A 14555-nucleotide genomic window follows, 5' to 3' on the forward strand; every position below is an offset into this window, starting at 1 on the left:
ATGATCCATAAGAAATTAGAAAAGTCTTAGAACACCCAGGCACAAGAGACCTGAAATTTCCTGCCTTACGGCCATGAAAGAAAAATAAAACTTATCAACATAACAGACTTAGTTTGAGGCATTTGGGTGTCCAGATAATTATTTTGACTGAGGCTGCCCTGTCTTGTCCATTCCTCCCTAACCCCAGCTGACCCCAGGTCTCTGAGATCCCTGCAAATGCTGCCACCCCTATAGTCTCACCTGCTCTTCAGAGCCGTGTCTGATTGGACCTGGCTTTAAGAAACAACCCTCCTCGGCATAATCAGCATAATCAGATTCACCTGTCCCTCCAGAGCATCACCTGCTCCAAGCAGATCCCACCCCACCCTCATGTTAATGATCCGTACCATAATTAAGTCTAACTGCTATTGGGGGTCTGTCTCCTCAAAGCCTAACACTGTCAGGACTGTAACCAGCACAGAAAAACTGATATTCCAGGATTCTGAATATAAACTGTGGTGGTCTATTTCTTCATCACTTCGTTCTGGCTTTTGCCTCCATCATTCTACTTAAGTGACTCCTGTTGTTCATACCTATGACTTCCATCTTCACAAATCCAATAGGTAGACCGTGTTCTCATCTCCAGTGTCAGACGTGACTGACCACATCCTCCTCCTCGAAACGTCCCTTGGCTTCTTGATGCCTCCCTTCCCTTCTCCTTACCTCGTGACCACCCCTTCTCAAACCAGCCTGTGTTAGTTTACCTTCTCCACAAGGGGTGGGTGGAACTCCTCCAGGCTCAGTCCTAGGCTCTCCTTTCTCCTCTCTGTTTCTAGCTAATTGCACTGATTCTTAAGTCTTCAATTATTAAGGTTTATCAGAGACTTCCACATGTATATTTCTGGTCCAGACCTCTCCTTTGAACTCCAGACCCACATATGCAGCGGCCTACTTAACAGCGGCCTATTTAACAGTTCTGATTTGTCTCAAGGGCACTGTTACGGATTGACTATGTTGAAATCCTAACCCCCAATACCTCATCATGTGATCTTATTTGGAAATAGGGTCTTTGCAAATGTAAATGGTTAAGATAAGGTCATACTGGAATAGGGTGGGCCCTAATCCAATGGGATGGTGTTCTTACAAGAGGGAAGACACTACAAAGACAGACATCGAGAAAACACCAGAAGACAGAGACAGAAATTGGAGTTCTGTCATAAGCTCAAGAATGTCTGGGGCTAACAGAAGCTGGTAGAGTCCAGGAAGGATCCACCCTAAAAGCTTCAGAGAGAGCATGGCCCTGTCAACATCTTGATTTGAGTCTTCTAGTCGTCAGAATTGTGAGAATAAATTTCTGTTGCTTGCAGTCACCCAGTTTGTGGCACTTTGTTACAACAGCTCTAGGAAACTGGTACAGATATCTCATGGTTACCGCCCTCCTCTACTCACTCCCCAGATCTGAATCATAACGAAGTCCTATCAGTTTTATTTCCAATCATATGTTGAATTCATTCACTTTCTTTAATGGGCTTTCAATCTATTGAAATCTAGTCTACTAAATACCTATGGGTTTTTAGTTTAAAGAACATTTTTAGATTCTAAGAATAAGCTGCTAATGCTGAGCTGTTCCTTGGGCCTGGGCTAGAACTATATCCTATTTTGTTAGTTCTAGGAGCAGTGAGATGAATTGGGTGGAGTTGAGGCTTCTGAGTTGTTGAGCCTGGATTAATACCTTTCTATACACCAAGAGGCCGATGAATTCTCAGAGGTGTTCCCTGATCAGAGTGTTCCCAACCCAGGAAAGGTTTTTATGATGAGGGACAAGAAATTGGAACTGCAAAGTACATGTCAGGATCCTTTTCTTGAAACTTCAGATTTCATAGAAAAGCCTTAAAAATATTTCCAAGAGCCTACAGACTTCTTCTTTGGCCAGATTAAACTAATACAGTGATAGGATGTTATGGCTATGAAAGCAACTGAGAAATACATAATACTGTGTCTGTTGTCTCAGTTAAAACCGAATGAGGAGAAACACACAAGCTCTGCCATAGGTTGGCTACTCCATGCCACCACTGACTTTGGCACAGTCATTGGCTGGCACTTCATGCATTTGAGCCGGTGCCTGCATAGATGATGGCCTAGTCCCATGGGATGACTACCTATTATAGTAGCTGGTTTTTATTTGTTATTAAAGATGTCTCAATTGCAATTAGTGAAAGAAAGCCTTCCTTCATCTAGCCTGGGGCAGAAGTCTAGGAGAAAGGGTGTGACCCACGGAACAGCACAATCCTTGATGCACTTAGAGAATCCTTGGGTCTCAGGTCAGACATTACAGGTATAAATCAAATGGTTGAGCGACAAAACTAGCTTCATCCAGAACTGGGCAGGCAAACAGGCCACTTCACCTTTGGAGCTGAGGACAGGGAGTTTGTCCTATACCTTAGAGTTTTTCTCCCCTGGAGTTGCCTTCCAGGAAGTTTTCTCTCTCGTTAGTTAGAGAAGTAACTAGCAGAAGGCTCGGCCTACACCTGAGAATGGGTTGGGTTTGCGGTGCTTGACAGATACCCTCCCCGCAGGAGGTCTTGCTAAATTGCAGATGGGTCAGAACAACCTGTCCAGAACAAGGTTGGGAAATTGAAGTTCTAGGACAGGGCCTTCAGGGTGCTGGGTTAAGGCAGGTCAGAGCAGGGAGACAGAGAGAAGGCAGCGGAGGGCCAGTGAAGCACTGGTCAGTGCAGTCTGAGGGCACAGAGGTGTCAGGCTTTCAGGAGGACTCAGACCAAAGGAATCCAGCACCTTGGATAGCACCTTGACAGTGACCACCATTAGCACAATGGCAGGTCTACACAATTGACTCTAGGTCATCCAGGTGGCTCTGCCTTCTAGATCAGATGACTTCTGAGCTAGGCTGTGTACCATAGTCACCTAGAGGGATGTTTAAAGATACAAATTCCAAGGTCCTATACAGAGAGATTTTGCTTCTGTAACGCTGAGGTTAGATACTGGAATGTATATTTTTAAAAAGCTCATTCTGATGAGTCGTCATTCTGATGAATAGTATGGAAACCACTGCTATAGATAGAACTTAATTGGTTGCTAAAGATAGATACCTTTACTGATATCTCCATCCGTATTCCACTAAGAGCTTTCAGTATCCACAGTGGAGGTAAGAGTCACATCTTCTAGCATGGGTCAGTTGGTCAAGCATGAATGGCAGACTAGTCACAGGTGAATTTCTTCTGCTTTTTATTAGAATTTGTCCTTTGTCTGACTATTTCTTTTGGGCCTAGTGAAAGAGCTATATCTGGTGTCTGCATGTCTCTGAGTTTGCCTGGTCTACTAATTTAAAAAAAAAAAGATTTTAAATTTTATTTAACCCAATGTATCTAAAACATTATCAGTTCAACATGTAATTAATATCCTAGAACTTCTTAGTGAAATATTTAATATTCTTTTTTATAGTAATTTTCATAGAAATCTAGTACATCTTCATTCAAATTAGCCATATTTCAAGTGTTCAACAGTAATAGGTAGCTAGTGACTACCATATTGGACAGTACAGTTCTAGACCTTCAAACATTCATCCTCATAAATTTCCATAGTCTGAATATACTGACTTAACAGTCAAATTTCCTAATAAATGCAAAAGAAGTAATGGTGTTCATCACAGCAAATGCTAATTATACTCTTCTGTCTTTGACTAGTTTTAATGGATATGTTAGAAAGATTACTACTTCAACTACTAATGTTCTTTAACCATAATTATTTTACAGTTCCTTAATATGTTGAATGACTACTTGGCATTATTTGCCCTACTGTCAATCCCTCCCAGAGTTACCAGCTTCAATTATTACAATTTGCTGTCAATAATGGTTATAATTAATTCTTAAGTACCTGCATGAAATTCAAAGACATGGGATGAGCATCTGAGAACTTTTCTTCAAGAGTTTCCTAGAAAACAAAATAAAGAATTTCAATGTTACATAACAACAAAGTTATGTTTATTTTGAATATATTAGAAATAAGAACACTTTGGAGAAAGACCTCCCCTAGTAGGTTAGATAATTCCTTTTAAGGACTTTTTTTAAAGTCCTATTTTTATATAATTTTACACTATAGTATAAAGGTTTAAAAGACAAAAACTGGAATTATTTTCTTAATTTCACAATGTCTTACATGTCTTGCAATTGATGCTTGGTGAATGTGAGTTCCAAATATCCCTGAAATCCTACAACATTATTTTATTTTTCAAAATTTTATTTACTTATTTAACAGAGAGAGCGCGCGCACACAAGCAGGGGGAGCTGCAGGCAGAGGCAGAGGGAGAAGCAGGCTCCCCGCTGAGCAGAGAGCCCAATGTGGGACTCGATCCCAGGACCCTGGGATCATGACCTAAGCCGAAGGCAGATGCTTAACTGACTGAGCCACCCAGGTGCCCCTACAACAGTACTTTAATATCTGTGCAGATGTACTTATGGGGATGCTTTGAGCATTAATGAAAATGTGTTGAACTACATGTGTATGAGCACTACAGAAAGCAAGAGAATGATAAACACAAAATTCAGAATAGTAGGGAAGGAAGAGAATGGGATCAAGGGAGGAGCATATAGGGAAGGGGAAGCTCCAAAGATAATGGTAATAGTCTCCTTTATGTTTTTTTAATTTTTTTGAACTTTTCTTTCTTTTTTTTTAAGTAGGCTGTTCCCCCAGTGTGGAGCCCAACGCAGAGCCTGAACTCGCAACCCTGAGATCAAAACCTGAGCCGAGATCGAGTTAGACGCTCAACCAACTGAGCCACACAGGTGCCTGGGTAATAGTCTCCTTTAACTAGGCACCAGGTACTTGTGAATTTGTATTTAAACTAAACTGTTACATAAATATTCTTTTGTAATTCAACCTCTAGCCTTGTTAATTCAATTTTAACCTTTTGTTATATTTGTTAAAGCCTTTAACAAATATAGGGGCGTCTGGGCAGTACAACTGGTTAAGCTGCTGACTCTTGGTTTCGGCTCAGGTCATGATCTCAGGGTCCTGGATGGAGCCCCGGGTTGGGATCCATGCTCAGCATGGAAGTCTGCTAAAGTTTCTCTCTCCCTCTCTCTCTGCAACCCTCCCACTCGCTCATTCGTGCCCTCTCTCACTCAAATAAATAAACCTTTAAAAAAAAAGCTTTAACAAACATAAAAGAAAGAAATCTATAATATATCAACGTATTACATGAAATACCGAATTTAAAATGAACAAGGTGTCTAGAAATAGTTGGGACTGTTCGAACCTCAGATTGTTCCCACAGCCATAAATCATGATGTGGCTTTACAGACTTCCCCATCCCTGCTCCACTCTCGTACCAACACACAGCCCGAATGTGGGCACACACCTCTTCTGACAGTCCTTTCATTCTATAGGCAGAATTTAGACCACCTGGAGCTTTAAAAATCATACCCCACGCTTAGGTGACACAGACAGATCAATGTCTGTAGAGACTAAGATGGCAAGTAGTCATGGACACATTCCCAAAGAAAGGCAAAGACCACAGCAAGAGCATAGCAATGATCAGTGTGGTCTGCAGTTTTGATTTGGATACAACGAGGGTCATTTTGTAGAATGACTTTCCACATGAAAATATCCGCTGTGAAGAAATGGTTTTTATGGACTTGGGCTTTGTTTTACAAGCTGAAAAAATAGAGAAGACTACAGTAAGTACTGTTTAACAATAGATAATTATTTCAGGGGAAGGTGCCGAGCGTTTTGACTAAAAGGATCAAGGTATTTATGTAAGGAACTAAATATAGTTTCGCTTCAAATTTAACATTAAGTTAATCTTTGACTAGATAGGGCAAGTAGACTTTTAAAGCATTCTCTTGGTTAATTTATGCCATTTTATATAACTTCTTTGATCTGTCTCAGTGTGCCAGAAGGAAAACAGGAGCCAAAAGTACAGATATTGTGAAAAATACCCTTTTAAAGAAAGTTGCAACACAAATAATAAAACATCCAAGATTGAGCAGTTTACCATGTCTTCTGGCTCAGGAATACTGATGCCATGGAAAAACTGGTTACTTTTGAAGATAGATTGATGTCTTGGGATTAGTTTTCCTGCAAAATACAAACCATGTACCTCATGACAAATTTAATAAAAATAAAAGTGTTTAAATGGTTAACTTCTGAGGTCCAGATACACAAGAAATACTGAGCCTGATCATTCCTTCCCGATTCGGGAGGAGCGAGTCGCTGCAAAAACAGGCCTCCTCAGGGCAGGGCAGGCCTCCCACGCAACTCGCTTTACCACAGGCGGCTCAGTCTGCCACTCAGCCCCCCCGCCAAACGCGGAGGTCAGAAAACCGTGCTCAGGGCTTTACACATGTGATCGCATAACTCTCTCACAGCAGTTGCTATTTTTAATGAGCAAAATGAGGCTCAGAAGTTCAATAACCTGTCTAAATTCGCATGGTGATTAAGAGACAGACGCAGGATTCACCCTCAGGTCTGTCTCATGTCTGCTGCATGTAAATTTCCACAGTCCTTCTGGGAAATCAATCAAACAATATATACTGAACGCGTGGCCTGTGGTGCTCCTCTACCCTACATTTTTCATGCTGTAGAATTCTCCGGAAGAATGCATTGGAACCAAACAGGGGCCTGCATCAGACCACACAGCAGTGCTTCCATCGCCCAGCAGCCGGGCTGCCGGGACAGGCCAGGGGCAGGAATTAATAAACACCCATCAGGTGTGTAGACATGTCGCTTTCCTTGTGTCCATGCTGCTTCGTGTGAAGCTGCAGCCGACCTTCTGGGTCATGTCCTCTTCCAACTGCCACGGATGCTGACACATGGTGGAAGCTTATGAGAGAGGCCCCCTGAGTCCCATTCCTGCTCTGCATGTAACTTGTAGGACTTCAGGCCAATCATGGAAGCTCCCTGAGCCTCAGTTTCCTCATTTGTAACATAGGCACAATTAAAAATGTTACACTGATCTTAATGGGTTTTTCTTAAGACTGGAAGAGATGATGTGTGCGAAAGTAACTTGTAAATTCTCAAGTGCTGTACGAAGGAGCAGAGTTGAGGAGTTGCAACGGAGACAGTATAGCCTACAAAACCTAAAATATTTATCATCGGGCCCTTTATAGAAAAGTCTGCTGACCCCTGCTCTAGAGTAAAGGGGGGAAACCCCTCCTTTGCAGTGGGCAGAAATGACATTTGATCAAATATCTCTTAGAGTCTGTTCTGTGCAGATGACTCATATCCTTGTTCCTATCTTAGCCTGACGGAAAGTAAGTGGATAGTTTATCCAAGGCTAATTGACTTGACTTGGAAAGGCACCTGAGAGCTCCTCACTGAGCAGAGTTACGGCTCCACATGGAGAAAATGGCTGGACTTTGGTGACAACCCAGCACAAGCAACAGAGTAGCACTTCGGAGAAGCAAGAAAGCTCTTGTTGTTCATTACAGTGATGTCCTATCGCTGTAACAATCGAGCAACTCTGGAAGCCATAAAATGCAACTCCTACCCAGTGTTCTGATGATCAGATAAAGCTGGTCCACATCTGATTTTCCAGGCCAGAGTGGCTGGCCCGTCAGAAGCTCTGCAGAAACGCAACCAGTGGCCCACACATCTACAGAAGAACCGTACTGCGTATCTCCCACAAGAAGTTCAGGAGCTCGGTACCATCGTGTCGCCACGTAATCGGTGTAGGCGGCTCCTGGAACTGCAAATGCGTCAGTCAGATCGGGGTGAGGGGGGGTCACATTCCCGTGACACGTGACCTACTCCCGGGAGCAGGTCAGGCATTCGGGCAAGCTACAGTAACTCCGAGGCCCCAATACTTCTCACTGTTGTGGCAGCGAGGCACCAGCTGCCCAAGTACTTCCGCTGTGCGCTCGGACAGTCAATTCAACTCCCAGGGGTCCCTCGTCTTAGTTAACATCAGTCTCATCCCACACAGAGGGGGGCGGGAATGAGGATTTCTGTAGTGGAACCTCAAGTTGAAACCAACTTCCAGGTTCACTGTGAAGCTACCTGCGTCTGTCCTACCAGGAAACTGGTTGTGTGCACACCCACCTTGCAGTGAGTTGTTGCTAACGCGTGTTGTTGCCTGCCGCACAGTTCTAGATTCAGGGAGAAATCGTGATCTGTTCCCCTTTCCCTTTGGTTCCCCCTGTCTGGGATGACTTCCTTTTTCTTAGCACTGTCTCTGAAGCCTCTCCTTAATTTTCTGTTTACTCTTCTAGTCTTACCAACCCCATGGGATTTTCCCGACCTCTCTGGGGCACAGTAATGTCTCCCTCCAGGGAACCATCTGCACCCTCACTTTGGTACTTCCCTGCGAACCATCTCGTATTATTCTTTTGTTTCTTTTACTTCAGATTGTAAGTGCATGAAGAGCAGAAATGCATCTTATAACTCTTTTCCTCTACGAGGCAAAGCACATAAATATGACATCCAATAAATTGGAGTGGAGTGGAGCGGAGTTGCAGTGCACACTAAGGTACTGGCTAAAAGGTAAAACTGAACTTTTCCTCTTTGAATAATCACAATGTCTGTCACACTTAGCATCCGTTCAATATCTAAAGTAAGAGTTTATATCATTTCATAATCATCTGAATTGGATAAGTGAAAAATTGCTACTTACTCAGAATTCGTGCAAACCCAAAGTCACAGATCTTGATTATTCCTTGCTTAGTTATTAGAATATTTTCAGGTTTTACGTCTCTGTGAATACACTGTAAGATAATATTTGATTATTTCTCTGAGTCATCAAAATGACAAAGCATAATAAACATTAAATATTAGTTTAGATGATAAACATATCTTATGAGATAAAAACAAATATGCTCTTCCTTCATTTTTCTAAAAGAACTTTAATTGGCAAATTTTCACTCATAAATCTTATCACACCAAAAGAAGAAAAATCAAAATGCTGCTATATAAGCAAAGAAATTGAAATTATAATTGTTGGATAAGAAAACTTTTTTTTCTTTTTGAGAAGGTCGTGTCATACAATTATTTCTTCCACATTTTACTGGTCTCTACTTAAACTGCAAGAGGTAAAGCCCTAGATGAGATTAGACTCGATGTATCTCTGAAAAGAACTGCCGCCCAAGAATCTCAATTCAGGTTGAATAAGTATTGCAGATTTGAGAAACTGGAAAAACATTTGAATGATAACAAAGAAAATTTGCTTAAAAATTGGCCTGTAACTAGAGTGACCATATTATTTATCGCCCAAATTGGGATGTATGAAAGGAGCACTATTAGTAATTACGCCAGGAAAACAGGACCAAACCACAACTGTCCTGGGTAAGCTGGGAGGTACGGTCACCTACTTCTCAAGAGACGCTGAGCCTTCAGCATTGGGACGAGGACCACTGCCACTCTTCCTCAGCACTAAGCTAACCTGGGAGGATTAGCAGCTCTCCTGGGATATGACCACACAGCGCTGTCTGCTGGGGTCTATCCTGGGAGAGCAGGACACCCCTGTGAGGCGTTCTCCCCTCACAGAGGCTCCCCTTATTCCTCTGTAGGCAGAGACCTTACAACTTGCTGTATCACTGTAAAGACCCTGAATGGAGCACGTACTCCTTGCTGGACGTGCGAGGGCCACACTGGGGTAAGGAGGCAGGCAGGCTGCATGAGCCGCACTCCTTGTTCTTCCAGAAATGGCTGCTCCATGGTGTGGAGGCCCTCCAAGAATACAGCTCAGGCCCTATTCTTCAGCACTTTATCTTTCCAGTCCTTCCTCCCAGACAAGCCAACGGATAAAACTGATGCTGTTCTTCTGCAGCTCAGCCTTCCTCTAGAGCTCCGTCCTTTTCAAGTCCTTGCACGTGAATTATTTCATTCCTGCCACAATCTTGTGACTGCAGGTGGCCACTGACAGGGTCTCTGGATTGACTGTCAGAGTAATCCACTCCTTTTGCCTCATTCCTCTGCTGTGCTATCAGTCCTTGTATATATTCCTGCCACACTGACAATTCTGAAGTAATTTTTCTTTGCTTCTATGGTAGCTATCTGGGAAGATAAAAGGCTGAGTCCTAAATTCATTTTAGGTCACAAAAATGGCAGTGGTAACAGAAGCTTGTTCCTAGTTAGTCTCAATTATTGTCAACTCTCTCATAATTTGTATGACCAACAGAAGAAACTTCTAGGCCTCTTTAGAGTCCTAAGGCCTTTGATATTAATTTTTTTAAAAAAAGACATTGCTATAATATAAACCAACATAGTTTTGAGGTCCTACCATTTAAGCAACACATTTATGAAACTTGGATTAACACTCTGAGTCCTAGTCACAATAGTTGGTGATTTACTAGGATTAGGTTATGTTCCTCAAAAGAGTCTGCATTAAATTCTAAAATTTCTGGACTACGTGTGGCATCATCAGGCAAATGGACTTACACTGACACTTGTCTTTTGGTCTACTTAAATATGATTTTTGGACCTAGTGCAAATCCATGCAAAATTTTTAGCAATTTATTTTCCAACCAAAAAAATACCAAGGCAAATGAAGTACTGATGTGTCCCAAAGAAACAGAAAACTTACTGGTGTAGATGCAGGTAAGAGAAGCTACTAATGAAGAGGAAGAGGATACTGAAGAAAGCAAAAGAGAGTAAAAATGCCTGGAACAGTAGGAAGTCAAGCACGGAGAACGGAAGCCGCTTAATCCTACAACATTCGCTTTCTCTGCTGCAAAGCCACACTCTGTGCACATTCGGCAGTGCCTCGAGCGGTCAGCTTGCTTTCCACCAAACACCAAGAAACCTGCAAGTCAGTGTGACACAAGCAGGGTTTTGTTTGTTTGTTTGTTTTTAAATAACTTGGGTTGCATACACAGCTTTTAGAAAATGTTCAAGTTGGGTTACTGTGGCTAATGTGTAATCTCATTTTTACTGGCTCACAAGTCAACAAGAAGAGGTAGCGGGACCCTCAACTTTAATAAACTCCAGAACTTTCACAAATTGCTTCTTGTAATACCTGATCAAATAAGTTTTCTTTTTTTTTTTTAAAGATTTTATTTTTAAAGTAATCTCTACACTTAGTGTGGGGCTCGAACTCACGACCCCAAAATCAGGAGTTGCACGCTCCACCAACTGAGCCAGCCAGGTGCCCCTAAATAATTGGTCTCTATTATCTGAGAAGGTTGTCCTCTTGAGGTTTAGAGATGGTTACTGATACAGCAGTGAGGAAAAGGACCTCCTTCTTCACAACCAGAACATTAGTATAAATAAGATGATGATGGATGTTGCAGCCTGATACACATATCTTGGAAGTCACTGTAGTTTTGTCATTTTGCAATGGACTTCTTTTTGTCTAATATATCAGGTATATAAAAATCCACGAGTTCATTATGATTCTAAATGGGTCACTTTAGTTAACTCATTCTAGCAATATTAGAGGGTAAGAAAAAACAAAATGAATAGGTACTTTCTTAAATCCAGTGCTTGTCAAAATTTAATGTGCACATGAATCTCCTGGAGATCTTGTTAAAATGCAGATTCTGATTCAGTAGATCTAAGGTGGGCCTGAGATTCTGCATTTCTAATGAGCTCCAAGGTGATCCCTATTAATAAGGCCTTAATCCCTTATAACTTTAACCTTCCTTGTCTTGGTTAGGATCACCACTCTGGAGATAATAAGGTAGTCATGGTCTCCATAGGTTGAAAGCTGTGAATTTTCAGCAACACCATTGGGTCAGATTGCCTTTTCTATTCTTTGAGAGTATCATGAGGGTTCCTTTAAAAATAAGGCGAGGATAAAGGTTTTAGATGTAGTATTGTAACAGCTTACATATGACCTAAATTTTTTCCTTTGCATGCATTTTAGTAATAGATAAAAAGATACACAAAGGCCTACCATAGCATAAGAAAATGAGATAACCAGAATTCAGAAGTAATTCCCATGTTGGAGGAGGGAAGTTTGAAAAATTATCCATTTTTAATAGAGGTCATGGATTATCAATTGGAGGTTTTAAAACTTAAGATACAGAACGTGTTGTTCTGAGCAGAGAAATGATGGCAGTTGCATTGAGCTATAATAATGTTTGGGTCTGCTGGGAATAGTAAGTCACAATCAGTAGGTAAGTTGATTGACTGATTCATTCATTCATTCATTCATTCATGCATGCAGCTATTCAATAAATACTTATTGAGCAAGCACCTTTTATATAAAAAGATCTATGCTAGGTGTTGAAGAGATACAAAGATAAATCAGCCCAGACGTTGCATTCAAGTTTATAACCTAGTACACAGGAAAGTGTCTGACTATATAGAGATAAAGGACAAACACTTATGGTAAACAGAACTTCAAAAAATCATTTTAATTACCCATAAGACTCCTACAAGAACCTTAGGTAAACTTTAATACCTTTGATAGCATGGTAGAAAGTAACAGAGACATGGTTTTATTTATTTATTTTTTTAGTTTTTTTTTAAAGATTTTATTTATTTATTTGACAGAGAGAGTGAGCACAAGCAGGGGGAGCAGCAGAGGGAGAGGGAGAAGCAGGCTCTCTGCTGAGCAGGGAGCCCAATGTGGGACTCGATCCCAGGTCCCCGGGATCATGACCTGAGCCAAAGGCAGACACTTAACTGACGAGCGACCCAGGTGCCCTGGGATGTGGTTTTAATTCAGCAACATCTTTAGTAAGTATTTGAAAGCATTTGCATCATGAAAACCAGGCTTATGTATCTTGTGAACAATATTTCTCTATATTTTCTATTTTTATTTTTTTTAAAGTAGGCTCCATACCCAGCATGGAGCCCATTGCGGGGCTTGAACTAACAACCCTGAGATCAAGACCTGAGCTGAGATCAAGAGTCTGATGCTTAACCAACTGAGCCACCCAGGTGCCCCAACTCAATACTTTATTAATAGAAAATATAAGCTTTTGATTGATCCTACAAGCTCTTCTCTGACTTTCTTAAAACTAAAGGAAGCTTCCTCTAAGTATTGAAATTTATTTCCATGATTTTGCATTCTTTTCCAGCAATCCTAGACTATGACAGACATTATGCTGGCATCAAAATTTACCATGTGGTAGTCTGTATCCTTGCCTAGGCACTGCCTCTGTCTAGGCACCAACTCAAAAGGTCTAGAGTTATTTTTTAAAAACTATCATTATAAAATCGGAGGGGAGATGAACCATGATAGACGATGGACTCTGAGAAACAGACTGAGGGTTCTGGAGGGGGGGGGGGGAGGATGGGTTAGCCTGGTGATGGGTGTTAATTTAAGGAGGGTACATTCTGCATGGAGCACTGGGTGTTATACACAAACAATGAATCATGGAACACTGCATCAAAAACTAATGATGTAATGTATGGTGATTAACATAACAATAAAAAATTAAAAAAAAAAAGAAAACACACACACACAAAACAAAAAACTATCATTATAGCAAAAGTTCCCAGAAGCCAACTTAAAGAAGCTCCCACTGGCCCAAGATGGGATAATTTGAACATCAGAGAGAACTATCATTGCAAAGGACTGAAACACATCAAATATATAAGATCCATGAGTTTGTAATGATGCCTACGTTCCCCTAAAACCTTCATTGTTCATTCTTGGAGGTTGCTAAGATACCAACTTATCACTCTGAGTATTGACAAACAAGGGAAATAATCAGACCTTTATCTTACTGTATTTTACAGTAGCCAGAGTCTGTGAGGGTAGGTTCTTCTTCATAGAATTCAAATTAATAAATGCAGAAGAAATAATAGAATTTGAAAATCACCATCTTTTAACCCTAATGAAATACTAGATCTAGGCAACTATCATCAATGAAGGCTAAAGCCATCAAGTAAAAAGGCTGACCAGGAAAATCATAGTGGAGAGGATCAAACTAAGCTCCCGAAGCCACTTATCTATTTCAAGATGATCAAAAGTGGGACAAAGCTGACATAAGCCTCATGATGTTGATGCAAGAAGACATGTACAGCATTACATATGAAATATTCTTGCCTGAAAAACTGAACCTGAAATGATCGAGTTTCTAGACACAAATACCAATTTACCGGAAATACAGGTGAAAGAACAAGTTAAGTGACACACAGGAAGCAATCAGCCACAATGATTTCTAGAACACAGTAGTATTCAAAGTGTGTTTCTTGGACCAGCAGCTTCAGCATTAACTGGGCAAATGTTAGAAATGCAAATTCTTGGGGCCCTACCCCGGACCTATGGAATCAGAAACTCTGGGGGTGGGCCCAGAAAACTGTATCTTAATAAGACCTCCAGGGGGGTTGATGCACGCTCAAGTTTGAGAACTATGGGTCTAAAAAACTAATGCTAAAAAAAATTTTTTAAAGGGATACTGGAAGGGGGCCTCTTAAAGAATAAAAGGCTCAAAAAACATAAAAACAAAATTAAATCAAGTGCCATGGGGAGTTACACCACTGCTATCCAGCAAACTTATTTAACCCAGTTTAAAAATGATCACAGGAATCACCAGTAGGATGGCAAAAGGAACACTGAGTTTACACAAGCATTTAATTCATAAGGAATTAATAATTTGGAATGGAATTCAAATGGAAATTTGAAAAAAAAAGCCATGGATTACGTTTCCCATATTCTGTGACTTTCT

General features: G+C 41.0%; 1 protein-coding gene across 1 annotated transcript in view; it reads right to left on the reverse strand.

The window, feature by feature from the left end:
• Nucleotides 1–14555, reverse strand: part of CDKL4 (cyclin dependent kinase like 4) — a 50221-nt gene that overhangs the window by 5111 nt on the left and 30555 nt on the right. The window contains exons 5-8 of the mRNA XM_032410351.1: nt 8609–8699; nt 7487–7684; nt 5993–6075; nt 3874–3930 (exon numbers count right to left, since the gene is read on the reverse strand). Coding sequence (XP_032266242.1) covers nt 3874–3930; nt 5993–6075; nt 7487–7684; nt 8609–8699 — 429 coding nt within the window. The remainder of the gene's footprint in view (nt 1–3873; nt 3931–5992; nt 6076–7486; nt 7685–8608; nt 8700–14555) is intronic.

This window comes from Phoca vitulina, unplaced genomic scaffold (assembly GCF_004348235.1).
Source record: "Phoca vitulina isolate PV1807 unplaced genomic scaffold, GSC_HSeal_1.0 scaffold12, whole genome shotgun sequence".
NCBI classification, from domain to species: Eukaryota; Metazoa; Chordata; class Mammalia; order Carnivora; family Phocidae; genus Phoca; species Phoca vitulina.